This window comes from Podarcis liolepis, assembly GCF_965112155.1.
Source record: "Podarcis liolepis genome assembly, chromosome: 1".
In the NCBI taxonomy this organism is placed as follows: domain Eukaryota; kingdom Metazoa; phylum Chordata; class Lepidosauria; order Squamata; family Lacertidae; genus Podarcis; species Podarcis liolepis.
This window is the reverse complement of record NC_139554.1, coordinates 107,019,992-107,041,353: the sequence shown is the minus strand read 5'-3', so window position 1 is coordinate 107,041,353 and position 21,362 is coordinate 107,019,992. Positions and strand designations below refer to the sequence as shown.

The 21,362-nt window shown below is 40.4% G+C and overlaps 1 protein-coding gene across 6 annotated transcripts in view; it reads right to left on the bottom strand.

Moving 5' to 3' along the window:
- The window catches only part of PSMD14 (proteasome 26S subunit, non-ATPase 14), a 60,960-nt gene that overhangs the window by 10,492 nt on the left and 29,106 nt on the right, over nucleotides 1-21,362 (bottom strand). For all 6 annotated transcript variants that reach the window (XM_083499436.1, XM_083499439.1, XM_083499438.1 and 3 more), the window contains exons 6-8: nucleotides 20,824-20,894; nucleotides 19,767-19,917; nucleotides 735-842 (exon numbers count right to left, since the gene is read on the bottom strand). In XM_083499436.1, coding sequence (XP_083355562.1) covers nucleotides 735-842; nucleotides 19,767-19,917; nucleotides 20,824-20,894 — 330 coding nt within the window. The remainder of the gene's footprint in view (nucleotides 1-734; nucleotides 843-19,766; nucleotides 19,918-20,823; nucleotides 20,895-21,362) is intronic.

The following is a 21,362-nucleotide window of genomic DNA, read 5'->3' as shown; positions in this document are numbered from 1 at the left end:
AGCTACTGAAGTCAGCAGAGATATTCCAAGCAATTAATTTGATGATTCAATGGAACTGCCCTTATGAACCCAGCACTTATATGAAAAACTAGGACCAACAGAAAGAGAGAACAGAAGAATCATCAGTGTTTAAAACAAAACAATGTGGAAATAATTTATTCTAACACACACCTATAAAAATCTGATAAATCTGCATGTGATCTCTGGAAAAACAAGGGGCACGACAGTCGTAAAAATGAGTCACTATAGATCTTTATGCAAAATGAAATCTCTTAACAACTTTGGCTGTAATATTGCATCTCTATAGTAAGAGTCAGTATTTTATAAATGTCATTTATTGTATTTATAAACCATTTCATATTCAAAATGCTCAAAGCAGTGTACTATAAAATGAAATATATTACACAAAGGCTGGTGGCCTACAAAGCTGATATTAACAACCTAGGAATGCCCGGATAAACAAAAACAAACTGCAGTTGGTACCTATCTAATTTCAGGAGGAAGAACGTTCCATAAAGATGGAGTTTTATTGTTAAATACCCTGCTCCAAGTAATGATAGGACAAATATGAGAAAAATGTGGTACCCCTAAGAGGGCCTTGTCTAATGACCTCAGTGATCAGATAGGGTTATGAAGATTACATTTACAAAAAAAAGTGTGTGTGCATGCAAATATTAATAATATGTATTATAAATAATATATATAGACACATATATACCAAATACTGAATTTACCTGGATAGATGGCTTGTTTAAGTGACCCAGATTTGAAGTTGTTTGTCTTGGTTCATGTCCCAAGACCATCATATTAGCATTGATCAATCTGAAAGCATCAATAACAACCTGTAAAAACAAGACGCCAAAGTCAATTCTTTGTAGAAAATGCAAGCGATTGCACCAAGTAACAGTGGAGAAGTCACGATCAACTCACATCTGTTTTTGGCCTTTCTCCAGAAAATTATTTAATTATAATATTAATAAAAAAGAACCACCTGCTGTCTCTGCCATCAGCACACCAACTCGGTTGAGTATTGTAAAGTGACACCAATTACTACATTTTTGGGGCAGTTGGGAAAAAATAAATTAAGTTTTATACACTCTTATTTTGATGGCTTAAGTTTACACACACACACACACACACACACACACACACACACACACTTTAAAAACATGTTTGTCACCTACATCTTACCTAGTCAAATTGAATGACAGGGAAACGAAATCTGAAAGTGAGCACAAGCTAAGGGACCATGTTTAAAGCCCAGTCCTGTCACATCAATTATACCACTGGAATACTTGAAATGACAACAAAATTATAGTCAGCAAGGAACTTTCCCCATGTATTCCCTTCTAGTCAGATGCTTTTTACTCCCTGCAAGTAGGAAAGAGGCTATAAACTGTCGGACGGATTATGACGACCTTGTCAGTGTCATGGCCAGGAGCAAAACCAAGCAAAACCAAAAAAGGGAAGGGAACAAAAATCAAGGTCACTTACAACTGTAAATATACAGTGGGCAACTTTCGGGAAGGTGTTTTTGTTTTGTTATTTACTTATTTTTGTTTAATCCTGAAGCGCTCTCAAACCATAGCCATAAAGGCGACTCTTGATTTTGCCTATGGAACCTTCAGAAAGGACCCGGTGGGTACAAAACAGACACTGCAAATTCTGATGTGGGGCAACCAACACAAAAGACTACAATGCTAGAGACAAGTTGTTTTTCAATTTAGCCCTCAGTCCTTCAATCTGATTTGCTTAGCAGTGATCCAACTTTCCTTTTTCTCAAAGCAAAGAGTGCCGGTGTAGTGTAGTGTGAGCTGAGAGTCTAAAACCCCCAGTTTATCTCACCTCAACTACCAGCTACATTCTTAGCTCTCCATCCATAGTAAGAGGATAATAACAGTAGCCTATTTTGCAGGATTATTTACTAGGAATGTGCAAAGCTTGTTGAAGGAAAGGAACACATTGCAGCTTTACAATTTTGTAGGAATAGCATGGCAAAAATCTACACTGAGCCTTAGGAAATGATGCTAACAGACAATTGCATCAACACACAACCACACATCTCCACTAGGGGAATGCCAGTGGCAAGTTAAATAGGATGTGCATGAGATGTGCACGGGATGAGGAACCACTTAAAGTTTTTAGGCTTCTTCCTAATGCAAATGTTTTCTGCGTGGAAGCAGTGCTTGAATCAGACTATGACTCCAAGCGAAGAGCACAGGAGAGAGGCAGCCAGGACTCATTCTTAAGAGGCCTCCCAAAATGTAGGAAAGCTGCGTGGACTAAGGAGAATCAATGATTCAAAGGTTAGAATTACCAATGAGACCCCACAGAACTGAAATAAGCAGAGCTAAAAACAAATCCAGAGGTTAGCAAAACAAATCAAGAGGTTATCTTCTTTCAATCCCTAAGCTACAGAAGCTGTTCGGTTCTGCTTTTCAGCTGGGTACCAAAGGGCAGAAAACAAAGTTTAAAATGTTTGGATCAGAGGGTGGAACAAACAACTTTTGGGTGATTACATATCCTTTATGCCTACATGGCAGAAGAGAGAAATAACAAATGCAAGAGTATATTGTTGGAATATTATGTGATGCAAGTCATTCTTCATTGTAAGCATTGCCATAAGGCCAATGAGTAACAAACACAGCTACAAATAGGAATTTTCCTACGGCACTGTAAGCATCAACTATAGATTCTATTGTTCAGAAAATTAAAAGCATAAATTGTACTCCTGAACCAAAGTTTTTTAAAGCACTTGCTAATGAATGACACATCAAATGTTTAAGTCCTGTCTAATTAACAAAGCTCTCATCATCATGAAGTTAGAGAAAAAGAGAAGCTGAAGAACCCTTCTCCTACATTTCAGCTCACAACCTGCATAGCTTAATGTGGTTGCTGGAAGACGTATAAAGGGTGGCAACCCTTTTGGCTGATATTAACTCAAAAGGGGACATCTGTAGCTCACTGGCAAGAACACCAGTTTGCAGGCAAAGGGTCCCAGATTCAATCCTTGGCATCTCTAGGTAAGACTAGAAAAAACTGCCTGAAACCCTGGGCCACTTCAGGTTTGTGTAGACAATATTAAATTAGATGGATCTTTGATGTGACTCAGATTTAGGCAACTACCTGTGTCCTTATACAAACAGCAAACCATCAAAAGTATAAAGTTTGGGGAATTAGTTCTATAAGAAAATGTCCCCAAACAGTATGGGACAAAGGCGTCTTACATTTTTTTAGAACTTGCATTAAATGAATGAAAACTCAGGAGTTAGTAGGTATATTTACACCATGCTCAGCCCCCTGCTGCTTCTTGAAAGGGGTTAGCACTATCCTGCACCCCAAGCCCAATAGGTTACCACTATGCCATTGCTTTTGGGTAGTCTGCAAAAAAGAACTATTATTTCCACATTAGTACCACAGAGTAACTGAAGTTGTCCAATGTAAGATGTAACTGAAGGCAAAAATATTTGGTGGGGTTTCTTGGGGGGGGGGATAATACCTGCATATTCCTTCTATCCTTATGATTATCTGGCCTAATTAAATACATAATTTTAACCTAACACTGTCGTTCACTTGTTGGGTTCCCCACCTGGTTTAAAAAGTTACTTTAGATTCCCAGACAGTGAGATCCAAATATATGCATATACTGTGTGCTTCCTAGCAGAAGCAACTAAAAAGAGAAGAAATGAGAGTATGTAAGAGGTGGCTTGATGCTTTGTATAATCCTGATAAGAAAACCCCAAGCGCATATGTACCAAGAGGTTGGGACCCGGGGTGGGGTTGGGTGCTTAACAGCCCAGGAGGGGGTATTTTCAGTATTAGCCCCTAAGTTGTGGAATTCCCTCCCCACAGAGGTCCATCTGGCAATTTCACTATACAGTTTCCAATGTATGCTAAAAATGTACCTCTTATCCTGGCCTTTGACACCCAAGATATATATACAGTGGTACCTCAGGTTAAGTACTTAATTCGTTCCGGAGGTCCGTTCTTAACCTGAAACTGTTCTTAACCTGAAGCACCACTTTAGCTAATGGGGCCTCCTGCTGCCACCGCGCTGCCGGAGCACGATTTCTGTTCTCATCCTGAAGCAAAGTTCTTCCCCTGAGGTACTATTTCTGGGTTAGCGGAGTCTGTAACCTGAAGCGTATGTAACCCGAGGTACCACTGTATATTTATATTTAGGACCCACTCTATCCCTGTGACTAATAATAATAATAATAAATTTTATTTATACCCCACCCTCCCCAGCCGAAGCTGGGCTCAGGGCGGCTAACAACAATCAAAATAATCCAGCATTCTAAAAACCTTTCATTATAAAAATTAATTAAAATCAAATTGATGGCAACCATTAAGCAAAATTCTGTGCAGATTGCCAGAGGAGGGGGTCAGGCTGCGCCCTGACCAAAGGCCTGGTGGAACAGCTCTGTCTTACAGGCCCTGCGGAAAGATGTCAGTCTCTTGTGACAGAGCGTTCCACCAGATTGGAGCCACGGCTGAGAAAGCCCTGGCTCTAGTTGAGGCCAGCCTAACCTCTCTGTGGCCTGGGATCTTCAGGATGTTTTTATTTGCAAACCGTAAGTTCTTCTGTGGGACATACCAGGAGAGGCGGTCCCGTAGGTATGAGGGTCCTAGGCCGTATAGGGCTTTAAAGGTTAAAACCAGCATGGTTTTAAACTGTTTTTAACACTGTATTTTAAATGGTTGTAACCCACTCTTGTGTTTTATGGTGAAGGATGGGTCATAAATTAAAAAATCACCACCACAACAGCCTTGTGGCTGTTGCTTCTCAGACACTATTCATTTTTCACCTCTTATCTCCTGTACTATCAGGGCTGATCAACTGACAAGGAAGAAAATAAAGTCACAGCTGACACTGCGGAGATATCAGCCATGTACCCCTCTGATAAACTGTGTGTGTGTGTGTGTGTGTGTGTGTGTGTGTGTGTGTAGCAGTTGCTAGTGCACCTGGCCCTGTTATGCATGCAGTAGAAACCTGGAAAGATGATCTCCCTGTGAAAAGTCATTCCCATGCCTAGATTTCCCTTCCCAGATTGAGGCAACTGTCTGACACGGTTACAGCAACTAAAAAACCTTAGTATTTTAGAGATCGACGCCAGCTTTTAAATTTCAGTTATAAATCTAGTATTTTTTATGTAACGTTGGTTTCTTATCAGTTTCCCAAACTCTTGAAGCAGCATTTGAACCAGATGTTTTAATTTATGAACACCTGCAAATGCCCAACCACAGCAAAAAAGGGAGTATAAATAAAAAGTAAGTAAAAACATAACTAAATATTCTACACTGCAGTCCTCTAGAGGCTTACTTGATAGGAAACAACACAAATAAAGAATTTACACTGAGGATAAAGATACAATTACTTGGCAGTGTATCAGATTCAAAAGGTGCTTCATATTTTAGAGTACTAACACTTACACTCCTAGAATGGATTCTGACTGCTCCACTAGAAAACATGGAAGCCATCCAAGACTGCAATGGCGTTTTCTAACAAAATTGCTTCTACTTGTATTTGAGCTCCATATGCACTTTTCAAAATCACTTGCTGCGAATGATGCTGAATCAATGGCCAAGCATCAGGTTTTACAACTGTGTTATGATTACAGCAGCCCAGTTTTACAAGGTCATATTTGGGCAACGTTTATGGAAATGCCTTTAGCCATCTAGTGGTTTGTGGTGGAACTATACAAGCACAAACGCTTTGGGAACCCTGGACATTCATCCAATAGCTTTGTTTCAAATCAATTTCCATGCTGCTCCTCAAACAGAGGCAATTCTATGTCTCCGATAATCACCAGTGGTCTGCCTATTTGTGCTGTTAATCAGTGCTCAGATATATGTCCCTGGAGAAAATTATACAGTGGTACCTCGGGTTACAGACGCTTCAGGTTACAGATGCTTCGGGTTACAAACTCCGCTAAGCAGGAAGTGGTTGCTCCAGGTTAAGAACTTTCCCCAGGATAAGAACGGAAATTGCGCGCCAGAGGCGCAGCAGCAGCAGGATGCCCCATTAGCGAAAGCACACCTCAGGTTAAGAACAGTTTCAGGTTAAGAAAGGACCGCCGGAACGAATTAAGTTCTTAACCCGAGGCACCACTGCACTGGCTTTTATGCCTAGGGACAGCAAATGCATAAGGGCACCTGATTTGGAATTAGGAGTCATTTCTAATAAACTACTGGACAAAAATATGACTTGAGTGACATTTTGCTTCTACTTAACAGCATCATTACAACCAATGAGAAAAAGAATATTTTAACTACACCAAGATTAAAGGAATTCACTGTGATCACTATAGCAACTGTCTTAAGGAAAACTAACATGCTCAACAACCTGCAACCTAAAATTAGATCTGGGATGCAATAAAAAAGCATAAATGCAGCAACACACCCTACATTTTGATTTCTATGCAATCTTATAATTGCTTTTTTTGCGCAGCAAGAACAAACGAGTCCCTTCTTTAGATAATCGTATCAAAATAAATAGGCTCATTAATGTCCAGTGCACTAATGAGCAGTGGATGAAGGAGGTGTTAATTATGCTACAGTAAGATTCAGGGATAAAGCCCTGGTGAGCACTTGCGATATATGCAGTAGCTCAAGCCTTCTTTAGGTTTGTGTACTTTGAATTTCATTGTGATGCGGTGACAGCAGTGCAGTCACCTTATATTTAGCAGCGGAAACTTTGTGGACACAGTAGTTAGAACGCCGATCTCACAAGGGTCAATTCAAGAGGAAATAAATTGATATCGCTTCCGTTTTTGCAAGGACTTGAGAGAGTTCTTTAGACCTCTAAATTTCTTCTGACCATGACAATGCATAATTGCATTAAAATGCAGCCTAAAGGCTTACATGACAATTACCTCTCCCTAAGAAGGGGGAATAAAGAGCTCTGTGTAACAGCAAAGTGGAAAAAAGTATACAGATCAAGGTGGCTTTTTGTTATTACATGTTGTCCTATACAGCAATTCTTTTCACCAACTGGACGATTTAATCCTGCCTAGTGCAAGTGCCTTGAGACTTTGCAGAGGTCACTTCAACAGTAGACAGCTTATAACAAAACCATTAGCGGTTTGGCTAGCTTAAGGAAACCTCTTCCTTTCCTTTTTTTTGTTTATTATCACTGCATGAATCTGCAGCATATGATAGTTTATAATTTCTCAGGCTTGTTAAATTCATGTTAAAGGTCTGTTTTCTTGTTGAATAAATTTTGTTCATATAATGCTGCCTATTTCATACAGTGAGTCTTTAATAGCACCTTTGGTCTATGCGCAACTCACAGATCAAAACAGAGGACTAAAATAGGGGTTGATGATGCTATTTACATGTGTGATTCCTGCTGTCTTCTTGTTAGTAGCTTTAATATAATAGAAGACCTTGTCTGTTTTGTAATTAACACATCTTTACTGGAGAGATATTTGGAAGTGATTGCTGTGAATATACTGGTTAGTAAAATAAACACAATCACACACCACTTTCTGTTATCAGACAAATTTGTGAATTGTACACATTATACTCCAGATCAACAAACTGTGATATAAGAGCCAAGTAGAAGACACATTTATATAACCTTATATTTTTTTCTGAATATGTGTATTCATTCTGACCTTGCAAATATAATTAGTTTGTGGGATGCATGGAATTCAGTACCACGTTTAGTAATTGCAATGTTTAGAAATAGATACTAAATATTTTGAAGCTGCCAATACAAATTAAAAACTGCACCTATGTATACATCTGTGTTGGTTTTAAAACTGTATGAAAAACAGCTACATTCCATATTTGTATCAACAGCTGTCCTCTGATCAAAGGTCCATGATATTGCTTGTTTTGTCAAAATCTAGCATTCAACTGAATTTCCATCTATACACATTTTATCCAAATCATGAAATAATTCATTTAACAAGCTATCATCCTAATAAGTTCTTTCAATATGATTAATTATAGACCAGTAAAGGGAATATTTTTACTACTTTTTAAAATCTATTTTCTAATATATTGTTTTTTTAAGAATCCAAGACCTTCCAATGGAATTATAGCTTTTACAAGTGTTTATATACTTGAAAATATTTTTTAAAAAATAAAAAACCTTTTTAAATATCCATACACAATCAGAGGTAACAACATTTCAGGGGGAGGGCATGCTACAAATACAGATTTAACATCTATGGTGATTAACTGCAATCAGTTAATTCAGTTCAGTTACTCAGAAAATAAGCTATTTCTGGCATATATTTCCAGCAAAAAACAACAACAACCCCCCACTAAACCCTACGACATACAGAAGCTCTTTCAAAAATGTATTGTGTTGCAATTCAGCCATCTAGCTATTGTTCATGCCATAGTTTTATGAAGAAACATAATAATGCATAAGAAATTCTTTGCAAAGGATATAATGTAGCTATGCTAGGTGCAGAAGAAGTAATGTCCCCTCTAAAATCTCTTTTATCACCTGAAACTGACCTGTTATCAACTGCTTAGTTGGTTTCTAAATTCTTTAAAAATTAAATGGAACACATGACCCTTGAAGTGCAGCTGAGGTTTATGACCACTTCGTTATTTATGCTGCGATGCACACTCAGACAACCACAACTGATGAACATCTTTGGTCCCCTGTAAGCCAACAGCATAAAAAATTCAGAGAAATCTTACTTTTTATGCCATTTCCAATGAAAAGCACTAAGAACAGAAACTGACTCATGCCAAATGCATATCACTGAATTGCTGTGATTGTGAGTTTGAGGTCTGCTACATGGAAATTATTTATAAAAATGTCAATTTTAGCTCTGGAAAAGAGATTCCTAGGAGTATGCACATTTTATTTCTTTATCCTTGGAGAATTTGTTTGCTTTGGGTCAGGTCTACTATGCAACCTGAATACCCATACTGGAAGGGGAGACAGCTACAGAATAATACATTTATCTTGACAAGCAAAGGCATGCATCTCTAAGCCACAAACAGAAAAACCGCAAGTTTCAAGGCTATATGCCTTAATGAAGATAGATGGATTATTCTACATCCACCATGGTAAAAGGCATTTAAAAATTAATACTTTTAAACAAAAAGTCTACTTGGAACTTTTTGGTTTAGGGCAGGGAAATAAACTGAAATAACCCTTCAAATTTAAGTAAGCAAGCACTACTGGCTTATCTAAAGCATAGCACTAATTGAGTGCCACTGCATTAAAGAAAACTATTCAGCACATAAAAATTGCATTTGTTAAGTAAGATATTTCATTTTCAGCTCCTAGAAGACAAACACACATCTCATCTTCACATAGTAAAAGATGAAATAAAAAAACCTTTAAAAATTCTTAGATGTGCATTATACATACGTTAAAGTTAACAGGACAGAAGATAAAACTGGTGCTGGAATGCAATTTGCTACTAATGGTCAGTTTAGGAAACCCACATTGAGTCTACTAAGATCATTGACCAAACCATGGAATAACTGTTTGGAGGAACATAAATGAGCCCCAGTTGCATGCACTTCCTCATCCCCCTCCTAATAACACAAGACTTCCCTTCCCCTTTTCCCAATCTACTCACGTATGGTTTCCTCCGTTACCTACTTAGCACTAACCATAGTTTGTCACGATGTCTGAATTAGCTAACTGATAAGTGCTTGCCTTCCAAAAGGAGAATCAGAAACACGCCAACAGATTTCTGAAACTGATTCCCAAACTTTGCATATTCAGACCGTGGAGAAATATGGACTGCACTAAACAGGGGGGGAAAGCCACACGTCATATGGGATGGGGTGAGGAGCCTATGTGTGAATCCATGGCTTATTCGTGATCCTCCAAACTATGGTTTGATCACTTGAATTAAACCACTTGTTAGATGTAGTTCTGTAAATTGTGCAAATGCCCTTGGTACATGTCTGAGGTTTATTATCATAAACAAGGTTTGTGAAGTTGGCACAGTCTAACAAGGCGTAAGCCAGCAGTTCTAATTTTCCCTCTCTATGGACGACTTTAAAATTGCTAGGGTCTCTGCTGACCACTTAATAAAATGAGCTTATCTCTTCAGTGTCAGTATCAGTATCAATACCAATGCCATATTATGAAAACCACAGGCCCTAAGCCAGGATGCTGAGAAAGGCCACTTTAACTGATTTTTCAAAGGGAAAAATTAATAGGCTGCACCAACACCATATTATGAAAATCTTAGGTCCATGCTAGGGCCTTGTTAGCCTGTTCGATAATCCAGCCCTAATCAAAACAGTCTTGATTATCCATCATCTGTGGGGCAGGGGAGAGAATCTATCAAGTGCAGAGCTGGAGACAGAAATTCTTGACGGTTCCAAAACCTTTCCATGGATCACCTGAATGGAGTTCTGAGACAAACAGTAATCTAGTTGAGAATATCTCGTCAAAGCTAACATTTAGGTTACGTCACTTGTGCATGTGTATTTCACACACTCTCTCTCTCTCTCTCTCTCTCTATATATATATATGCATTGTTTCATGTGCAAAGTGAACTAGCATCGCAACCTGCATCAGCTTCTATGCCACAGAATCATAGAACTGTAGAGTTGAAAGGGACCTAGAGGGTCATTTAGTCCAAATCCCTGCAATGCAGGAATCTCAACTAGATCATCCATGACAGATGGGCATCCAACCTCTGCTTAAAAACCTCCAAGGAAGGAGATTCCACAACCTCCCAAGGGAGACTATTCCACTGCCGAACAGCTCTTACTGTCAGAAAGTTCTTCACGATGTTTAGTCAGAATCCATTGGTTTGGGTCCTACTCTCCTAAGCATGAGAAAATAAGCTTGCTCCATCTTCCATGTGGCAGCCCTTAAGATATTTGAAGATGGCTATCATATCTCCTCTGTCTCCTCTCTTCCAGGCTCAACATACCCAGATCCTTCAAGCATTCCTCATAAGGCTTTGCTTCCAATCCCTTGATCATCTTTGTTGCCCTCCTCTGCACATGTCCCAGTTTGTCAACATCCTTCTTAAACTCTGGCACCCAGAACTGGACGCAGTTCTCCAAGTGTGGTCTGACCATGGCAGAACAGAGTGGCATTAAAACCATTCAATCTGGTGAGAGCAACTGCTCATTTCTGGAAGTGTTTCCAAGGATTAGTTTTACCTTTACCTACTCATGTGTTTAAGATTTGTGAGGTTAAGAGAAAAAATGTTCAGACGTAAGTTGCCGTATTACTGAAATTAGCTTTAATGTATGTCAGAAATGTGCCTTAAGCATACAATCTATATAACTGCTCAAAGATGGTAGTCTAGCATGCTGATATTACAAAGACTAATGTCTTTGGCAAGCTTTGTACTCCTTCCTTAAAAACACTCTGAAATATAATGGAGGGTGGGGAAAAGCGAGACACTGGAGTCAGTACTAGAGTTGAGGATTTGTGATATGACTGAAAAGAGAGCTTACGAGTTAGGCTTCAGATCCAAGTTGTCAACTTGACAGAACTGAAGTTGCATTTAGAAGCAGCCAAAGATCTGTGCCAAAGTCATCTTCTTGCATTACAGAAGATCTGAATGTGTCAGTCACACAGCCCACAGGAATGCAGAGAGGCCAGAGAAATCAACATTAAGTTTTCTTGATTTTGTTGGCATTTCTCTCAACCAATTCACTAAGCTCTCCGTATTTGTCCAAATAAGCCAGTTAGACTGAAGAAAGGTAAGAATAAAATGCTTAAGAAAGGGCACTATTCAGTGTATAGATTAACACTCTGCATGTAAACACTCCTAAACTGTGAAGCAATTTACATACAGGAAAGCACTGTGGATGAATCTACAACAATCTCACCAAAACAAATTACATCATGAAGAAACTTATTGCATGCTACAATATAGCAGACAAAATTTTAAACAAACAAACAAAAACTCTTTTAGAAACTGGAACCTGAAAAAGCACAAAATATGAGAGGAAAGCAGGATTTAGAAGTATTAGCAAATGTACTGTGAGATAGGGGAAAGATAGCCCTGCGGCATCATTTGAGAGCAAAAGGAAACAACCATAGGGTCAGGTACAGTGCACTGAAAAGATCAGAAACCACTAACAGGGAACAGTGGGAAAGAGGAAGCAGTGGGGGGGAGCACAAAACGCAAAAATAAAAGAGGGGGCAGCACTAGTTGAACGGTTCAGAGTGCACAGTGGTGACCCACAATGGCTGCTTTCAGGCAAAACTGTCTGCAGCACCATAGCTCTGTGCTTCAAGCCTTGGCACAGGCCCCCTGGGAAGGCTACTTTCCTAAACCCACTATTGCTTCTCCCCTGCCTCTACACAGGAACAACTTACTGCACTGTGGCAAACAGTGCTATAAATTATGTTCTGCTACAAGAAATAACAGTGAAGCTGATAATGCTTACCCCTCTGACTGAATTGTAGCCATCAAAAGACAACCTTAGCTACTTCTGGAAGATCCTCAGGCACTGAATTACAGGAAGTCTCCAAGGGGACAGTCAGTTCCATAACCAGGGAACAGCAAACAAGATCACTTACCTGTGCACCCTTTGAAACTGGAACTTGGCACAAAGATGGCAGTGTTTTGAAGGAACTCTAGGTTGATGCCAGGGAAGAGGGCAGGAATTGTGGGGAAGGGCTCTTGCTTCTACAGCACACTGCTCATGGCTTTCTGAAACTAGAATCTGCCCTTTGACTTTTGCTATGGCAACATTTAGGGAACCAATGCAAATTTTGTAGCAGTGACATAAAGTGCACCTAGTCGCCTTGCCAAGCAAGAGGTGGGCTGCCCCATCTGTACAAACTGAAAGCAGAATGGATTGCAGTGGCCGGGTCCTATCTAGCTCACAAGGACACAGCCCTTTCAACAGATGGAACTCATTGTAAGAATACCTGGCCAGCGCTAGCAGTAGATGCAGAACCAAAATCACTCCATGACAACCAACCGGAGGAGGGAACTATTTATGGTGGGAGTCCAAACCTCCCACAGAGTACAAGATTTGCCAGCCATTGTTAGTTCTTCAGCTCAGGATTTTGATTCGGAGGGCTCACCCATATTCAGCTTTCAATCATGGTTCGCCCATGAGTCGGCACTTGGATGAAAAAAGGAGGTGTCATTTCCTACGACAGCACAAGAATAATGTTTCTCTGTATGTTCCCATCCCATTAAGTCTTTCCCTCACCCCTCTCTATGTCTTGTACAATTACCTCTATAGCTAAGTGGACATCAAGGATGAAGGCCCAAAGTGCAGTATCAGCATCATGTATATGGGGCCAACAGTCTGAAGCTGCAGGAGGAGGGGACAGCAGGGAGCATGTGGGGAGCAAATGAGAGGCAGCTGCAAGCGACACCCATCTCTGCTCCCCCAAAGCAGCCATTGCTGGCTGGACTGCTTGAAATAAAAAGAAGAGTCTGTTGGGGGCGAGGGGAACCACCTGGTCCTAGATACCAGCAACTGCTATCTGGGTTGGGACAAATAAAGAAAGGAATGGGCCAGTCTAGTGGGGTAATTCTGAAGGGGAGGCACTGGGGGGGGGGTGTTACATGGGAGTCTGGACCCCTGCCATGTGATAAAGACCCCCTTAACAATAGAAGGTAAAGGTAGACCAGGGTGAGTCTGGATTGCATTTGGGTTCTGAATGGGATGACCCAGTTGTGGATAGAAAGGTTCACGATGGGGAGGTGTTTCGGAATGAGGGTTGAAGCTATCTACAAGTGGATCAATCCCTTCTGTGTCCAGGGCAGCTGTCTACCAGCTCCATCTGGTACGCAGGCTGAGACCCTACCTGCCTGAGGACTGTCTCGCCAGAGTGGTGCATGCTCTAGTTATCTCCCACTTGGACTACTGCAATGCGCTCTATGTGGGAATACCTTTGAAGGTGACCCAGAAACTGCAACCAATGCAGAATGCAGCAGCTAGACTGGTGACTGGGAGTGGCCGCCGAGACCATATAACACCAGTCCTGAAAGACCTACATTGGCTCCCAGTATGCTTTTGAGCACAATTCAAAGTGTTGGTGCTGACCTTTAAAGCCCTAAACGGCCTCGGTCCAGTATACCTGAAGGAGCGGCTCCACCTGCATTGTTCAGCCCCGGACACTGAGGTCCATCGCCAAGGGCCTTCTGGTGGTTCCCTCACTGCAAGAAGCAAAGTTACAGGGAACCAGGCAGAGGGCCTTCTCGGTGGTGGCGCCTGCCGTGTGGAACGCCCTCCCATCAGACGTCAAGTAAATAAACTATCTGACTTTTAGAAGACATCTGAAGGCAGCCCTGTTTAAGGAACTTTTTAATGTTTTATGTTTTATTCTGTTTAATATTCTGTTGGGAGCTGCCCAGTGGCCGGGAAACCCAGCCAGTTGGGCGGGGGTATAAGTATATTAATAAATTATTATTATTATTATTATTATTATTATTATTATTATTATTATTATTATTATTATTTGCTGTCTACAAGTGATCCAACCCCTTTGCATACAGGTAGTTGCACTCTGAGCACAGCAGATAACCATATTTACATGGTCACTTGTAAGCACACTCTCTGGCCAAGGGAACCTGGAATGCTCCTTGGTTTTCTGAGGATGAAGTGGGCAGTTACAAGTCCCTGTGTGAGTCAGAAATCTACCATCCAGGTGATCACAAAGCCACTGCAGGTTTCAGGCCAAGTTTTATATCCAAAACAGCCCTGGTTGACCTGACTGATGATCTCTATAGAGAGAGGCAGGGCGACTGTTACTTCTCCTTGACTTCTCAACAGCTTTTGACATCACTGACCTTCTGGTATTACTTGGGGGGGGGGGAGGTTACTGGAGATGCTGTATTAGGATGGTTCTGCTCCTATCCATAGGGCCCTTACTAGAAAGTAATACTGGTAGACTGTTGCTTGGCTCTGTGGCTTTTGAGCTGTGGTCTTTTGCAAGGGTCTATTCCTTCTCTTGCTATTCAGTAATGATGGCGGCACACAGCTCGCTCTCTCCACTGCCTCTGAATCAGGAATGGCTATGCAAGTGTTGGACTGCTGTCTGAAAGCTGGATGGGGGCGAGTAAACCTAAAGTTGAATCCTGGTAATACAGGGTCAGTGTGGGTGGGAGGTTCCTGTCTCTGGGAATTAGGTGGATGACCTCTTCTGGGGTGGGGTTTCACTCCCCCTGAAAAAAAACATATCCAAAGCCTAGGAGTACTCCTAGATTCTAACCCATCACTTGAGTCTCAAGTGGCTCCTGGGGCTAGGAGTGCTTATGCCCAGCTTAAGCTGGTTCGCCAGCTACAGCAGTTCCTGGACTAGAATAGTCTGGCCTCAACTGTCCACATTCCGGTGGCCTTCTGCTTGGACTACTGTAATGCACTTGTGGATGGTTTGGAGACAGCAGCTAGTGCAGAATGTACCTGCTAGGTTGGGTAAGTGGGGCAACCTGACGAGACCATGTGCCACCGGTCCTGAATGAAAACACTGCACTTTCTGTCAATGAGCTAACATGCTCAAGCTGGGGTTGAGCATGTTAGCGCACTAGTGTACATTTGGTGATTGAAAGAAAGAATGGGGATGTTCAATCTCAACATTTCATTGGGGTTTCAGTTTTTATTGTTGTTGTTGTTTTAATGTGCACATTAAAAAATGATTTAAAAATTTATCCCTTTGGGTTCTTTGACAAAATAGGACACCTAATACAGTATTTTTTAAAAAAATGTCTCACAAATGAACAAAGCAAGCTGAAGATAAAAACTGGAGGAAGAAACCAACATTAAAATAAAAGAACAGTAAAGATGTGATGCGTCATATTGTGTGGAAAAATATATGTGAGGTTTAAGCAAATAAGATGCTCTGGGGGGAAACTGGTCTCATGGTGCTCACCTCTCCAAAGTACCCTACGAAAAACAAGCGGAGGGGAGCCACCATCAATTTGCAAAAGGAAAGTTGCAATTTTACTTACTATACCTCGCCATGCACAAGCACTTTCAAATGTATCCAATTTTCTCTCTTTATAATAATTCACAACAAACCAAGAACAAAGGAACTACAGATTTTAAAGTGAGAGTAGCTGCTGGGGTGGAAAACAGAACATACAGAAAATGATATGGCAGACTGAGGTTAATGGGGCACCTGAACTTGTGGCAAGCACCCCCGTATGGGGTTTTACACTCATTGTGTCATTTTGTCACCGTGTTACATCATAGGTAGGTGCAGTTATTCTTTGGCAGATTGCTTGCTTCCAACAAATTACATCTATTAGCTACTGCTTAGGAGGTGGATTCGCTATGGCCTGGGATGAATACAATAGTTTCTACAGAGAGATAAAGTGAAGCTTCATCTCCATCAATCTCTTGCTTACATCAGAGTGGATAAGCAGATAATAAGGACACATGTAGCTGCCTTAAACAGAGTCAGGCCACTGGTCCAGGTCGCTCAACACTGTCTACCTTGACCAGCAGTGGCTCTCCAAGGTTTCAGATAGAATCTTTCCCAGGCCCACCTGGAGATGTCAGGGACTGAATCTGGCACCTTCTGCATGCAAAGCAGATGTTCTACCACCGAGCCATGGCCCCTTCACAAACAACGAAAAACAAAACCCTGAGAAGGTATAGACATTAAGTCCACTTCAGATAACCATTTTATGTGGTGAAATCAACTAAGTTAATTTTCCCTAATTGATTTTGGCCTGTTATGTTGGAGTTTTTAACAAGACTCATTTCATGGCCAGATCTGGTTCTACCTATTTTTAAATGATCTACTAGCGCACAGCAGGTCATTTATCTGGATACACGTTTGATCAGTTACAAGTTTAGCTCAACAAAATAAGGGGAGCAGAGTCTGGGAAGAGTAGAGCACTAATCCCACTTTCTTTTTTTCATGCATACCTTAGCGACTAGGAAGACTTGAGATAGTCCTATCTCCTAATTGCTGCAATGTATTAAGGCAATTCCCTATGAGATTTGGCAGTGAGAATACCTGTGAATCAATTCCCCCATCTTCCAAAGAATCCAGGCCTCTTGAGGGGTTGAGGAAGCCCTATCAGCCAACACCACTCTACCCTCCCAAAATTTCCAGTAAGTGGTATGGAGGAGTACAAGAGCTTATTCCAACATCATGCTCTGTGCTTGATTCATTGCAGGCCCCTACTTCTCAATCCCATTCCACAACAAATGCAAGATGAGATGCGGCTTACAGGTCTAAGCAGAGATAGTACAAGTGAAAAATTTAGCGGAAGAAAGGAAATGGCTGTGGATACAGTTTAGAGGCTTCATAATGCCTAGCAGCAGCCAGGAAAGCTTCAGAACTGGAAAGTTTCATTAACAGACCTATCATGTCCAAGGGCTATGTAGGTATTTATTAGAATTAAGAAACTCTACTTCATTCCAAAGTTGCTGATTAAACATGTGGTGAACCAGACTAAGTAACTCTTTACACATGTTATCAATGTTTACTACAGAAAGCGATACTAAATGGGCTAAAATAATAAAGGAAGCTATAGATATTCTGAAACAATACAAAAACAATGGTACAATACTTTGTATCAAATGAGAGATCTTGAAGGCAAACTGAAGACTAGCACCAAAAATAATGCCCAAAGTGCTCCTTCTTAGAATCTCTGAAAGTATTTCAGCTCTAGATATGCCTGAATAATATCCTGCACTTCAATACTTGCTTGAGTCTTATATTTTTTTAAATTCCTTTTTGTTTTGTTAAATCAACACACATGTACCAACATTCTTGGCTTTTAAAAATGAAAGTTATCAACAAACAACAATTATATGTTGTTATAATACGCATGCAAGTTGACATCTCATCATAACTACAGCAGCAATATTAGCTGCTCACCTGCATTACCATCCCCAAACCATTAACACAAGACTTAAATACTTAAAATATTTATAAAACTGTATAAATGCCATACATACTATTAATTTAATGACTATTCTGCAATACAATAGAAAAGCATGCTCAAACAAAACACCTCAGCAGTATTTTAAAGCAGTAACCAACTAGCCAATTTCTGTATGTTCTGAAGTTTTTCTAATCCACTCTCCCTGTGGCTGAGCAAAATCGAATTGCCTCTCACATTTGCAGACAGCTCTGTGAAGGTGATAATAGAGCTGCTCCCTGCTGTCATGAGGCAGGAAATAGGAAAATGGCATATGGGGCTAGAAAGAAATAAAAAAAAGAAAGAACCAAACAAGAACAAAAGAGATTTCAACAAAGGACAAACTATAACCCAATATGCTTTGCAAGTTAATCTCTTTTCATAATGATTTCACATAATCATTCATCTGCAAACTTACCCTAAAACGTGAATGGCTGCAAAGTCTTTGGGGAAAGTTTTTATTCCGAAACGTTTGGAACACACAAAGTGTTGTGTTCCTGCTCTATAAAGCAAGAGTGTTATTTCTATCCATGAAAGATCGAATCCGGCTCAATCTAATAGGGCAGATTATTTATGTCGCCAGGCTTTGAACTCATTTATTTCTTTTAAAAAATTAAGCTCTGCCTCAATTTAAAAGAGCAAGGCTGCTTACAAATGTATGTAAGCAATTGTTACAGGAAAAACCCTTAAATAAAGTCCCCGCTAAAATAGCAAATCGCAAATGCTTACATCACAGGCAAGCTGCTAATCTGACTCTAAACACATTTACTCAGAAAAACTGTGCAGTTTCAATGGGACCCGCTTTCTAATTTCACTTCATGTATTTCATATAAATTTCTAATTTAAGATTATAGCCTTAGGGTGTCGTTTTTAAAAAAGAGATGTTACCTATCAACAAAATGCAGCAACTCGACTACTCACTGGGTTCAGAATCTGACCACCATGTTACGCAGCTGTTAAAAGCTTGCACTGGCTGTCAATTAGCTAATGGGATAGGTTCAAGGTGCTGGTACTGGTGCTGAAAGCCTTATTCAGCTCAAGATAGGATACCTAGAAGATTGCCTCACCCCTTATATACCCAACTGATCACTGTACTCTGCAAGAAAGGACCTCCTTCAGATGCCATCTTATCAGAAGGTCCGCTCTGCACAATCTAGGAATTGGACAATTCAGTGTGATGGTACCAGAGCCTAGGACTTCCTGATCAGAAGGTTGGCGGTTCGAATCCCCGCGACGGGGTGAGCTCCCGTTGCTCAGTCCCTGCTCCTGCCCACCTAGCAGTTTGAAAGCATGTCAAAGTGCAAGTAGATAAATAGGTACCGCTCCAGCGGGAAGGTAAACGGCGTTTCCGTGCGCTGCTCTGGTTCACCAGAAGCGGCTTAGTCATTCTGGCCACATGACCTGGAAGCTGTACGCCGGCTCCCTCGGCCAACAAAGCGAGATGAGCACCGCAACCCCCGAGTCAGTCACGACTGGACCTAATGGTCAGGGGTCCCTTTACCTTTACCTTCCCTTTAGAATGCCCTCTCCTTACATATCAGAAACGCATTGTCTCTACCGTCCCTTCTGAAAACTTCTATTCCAAAATGCTTTTAATTGGATATTTTTTATCCCAGTTTTTCATCTGTGTTGGATTGAAATTGTATTTATGTATGTCTTTATTGTCAAATCTTTTATGGGAAGCGATTCATAAACGACATAAGTAAGCACAGAAGGGCTCTTCAAGAGCAAAGAGGGAAAGAAAAAAAGGGACAGCAATTACAGGACCAAGTTGAGCTATTTCCATCTACAGAAGTATGGATGCGACAGTGTTAATAATATCTCATTAATGAGAATCCAGAATGACTCTATGGGATTTTTAACTTAAAATCCCATAGAGGCATTCTGGATTCTCATTAATGAGATATTATTAACATTGTCACATCCATACTTCTGTATGCAACAGAAACTAATACATACCTTTCCTTTCACGCTTTGAATGGGATCCACCACTACAGCTACAGCTCTTTCGGACAGGGCTTCAAAACTCTGCTGAGTATTGATATCTACACCAGACAACCAGCAGCCAAAGCCAGGGTGACTGTGATACCAGCCAACAACCATTTCAGGTCTGTAACAAAGAAGGCATTTGGAGATTATCGTCACAAAATATGAAAAGCTGCAATGAAATATGGATTTTTCAGTAGGAAATGAAACCCTGAGATGTGAAAAGGCACCATTAGAAACATTTAAATCGCTGCTCACTAGATTGTGGTGAAAACGTTAAAATGTGACAAAGAAGTGCAATCAATTAAGGGATTGTATATTATCATTGGTAGCATCAGGCTCTCACTTTTTCACCCTCCTACCACATCTCCCAACGCAGTTTTTACCCTTTCAGCACTTCAGCAAATACCTTTGCGAACTCACTGCCACCAAAAGTTGGCTTTTCACAGCAGAATGTCCATTTCAGACATGGACGACAGGAAAAAGCGGTGGGAAAAGATTAAATATCAATTAAACCAGCAGTAGAACTAGGAACTCAGTCAAAAAGCAATTTGCACTGTTCTGCTCAGCTGTTGAATCTTTTGTTAACAGTAATTTTGTAGTTTCTGCTGCAGTATAAGAATTTGAGCAAGCAGATGACAACTGTTGAGAGACCCCAAGTGAAGTAACAAAATTTGTTTAAATATTTGGATGCCTTTTTATCAGGTAACCTTTACTGTGGTGTACAGACCACCATAGCTGAAAAATCAAAGTTGGGGTGGTAACAGTGTATTTTGTACGAGTGGAAGCTGTCAGCTGAATATTAATTCAATGTATGCAATAGTTCCAACCAAAAGCAGAGTCGGATGCAATATTACTGTGTGTATTCTCACAAGATAGCAAGCCCATGATTAGGCTTTTGTAACATGTTGTATTAGTTGTACAAGACTAAACCAATTGCTTCTGCTGCAGTACTAGTAAATGAGCCAAGGGGAAACTAGGACATGCATGATGTATTCCTTTTTTAAAAACAAATTGAGAAATTCTTTACCTTCCAGTCTGCTTTAGCATATCCAACATTTTGGCTTGAAACACAGGATCAACCGCCTCTACGCTGACCCCCTGGATTTGGAGACAGATTAACAGCATAAAAATAATCTAGTTTACAGATATTTATGAAAAGACTTTTCTTGCACACACACAAATGGTTCATGATAGTAACAATCTGCTCCTGTATATAAAGGTTACACGGTATTTTAGAAGTCACCTTTCAAGAATTCTAAGAATTTTACAGGACATATCATATCTAATCTCCCCCTTCTTCTCTAGGAGCTCAGAGCAGTATCAACCTCACAACATCCCTGTGAACTGAATGTAGGCTATGAACGAATGTAGACTATGAACAATTTGTACAAGGCCACCCAGTGAACTTCATATACGAGCAGAAATTTAACTTTAGTCCTCCCATATCCAAAATGAACAGACAATAGCTTCTGCATTGTACTTGCTAGCAAACCTAATTTTCATATGTGATGATTTAGTTGTTCAAATGTATAAAATGTTAACTATTTGCATATTTTTATAAAACCC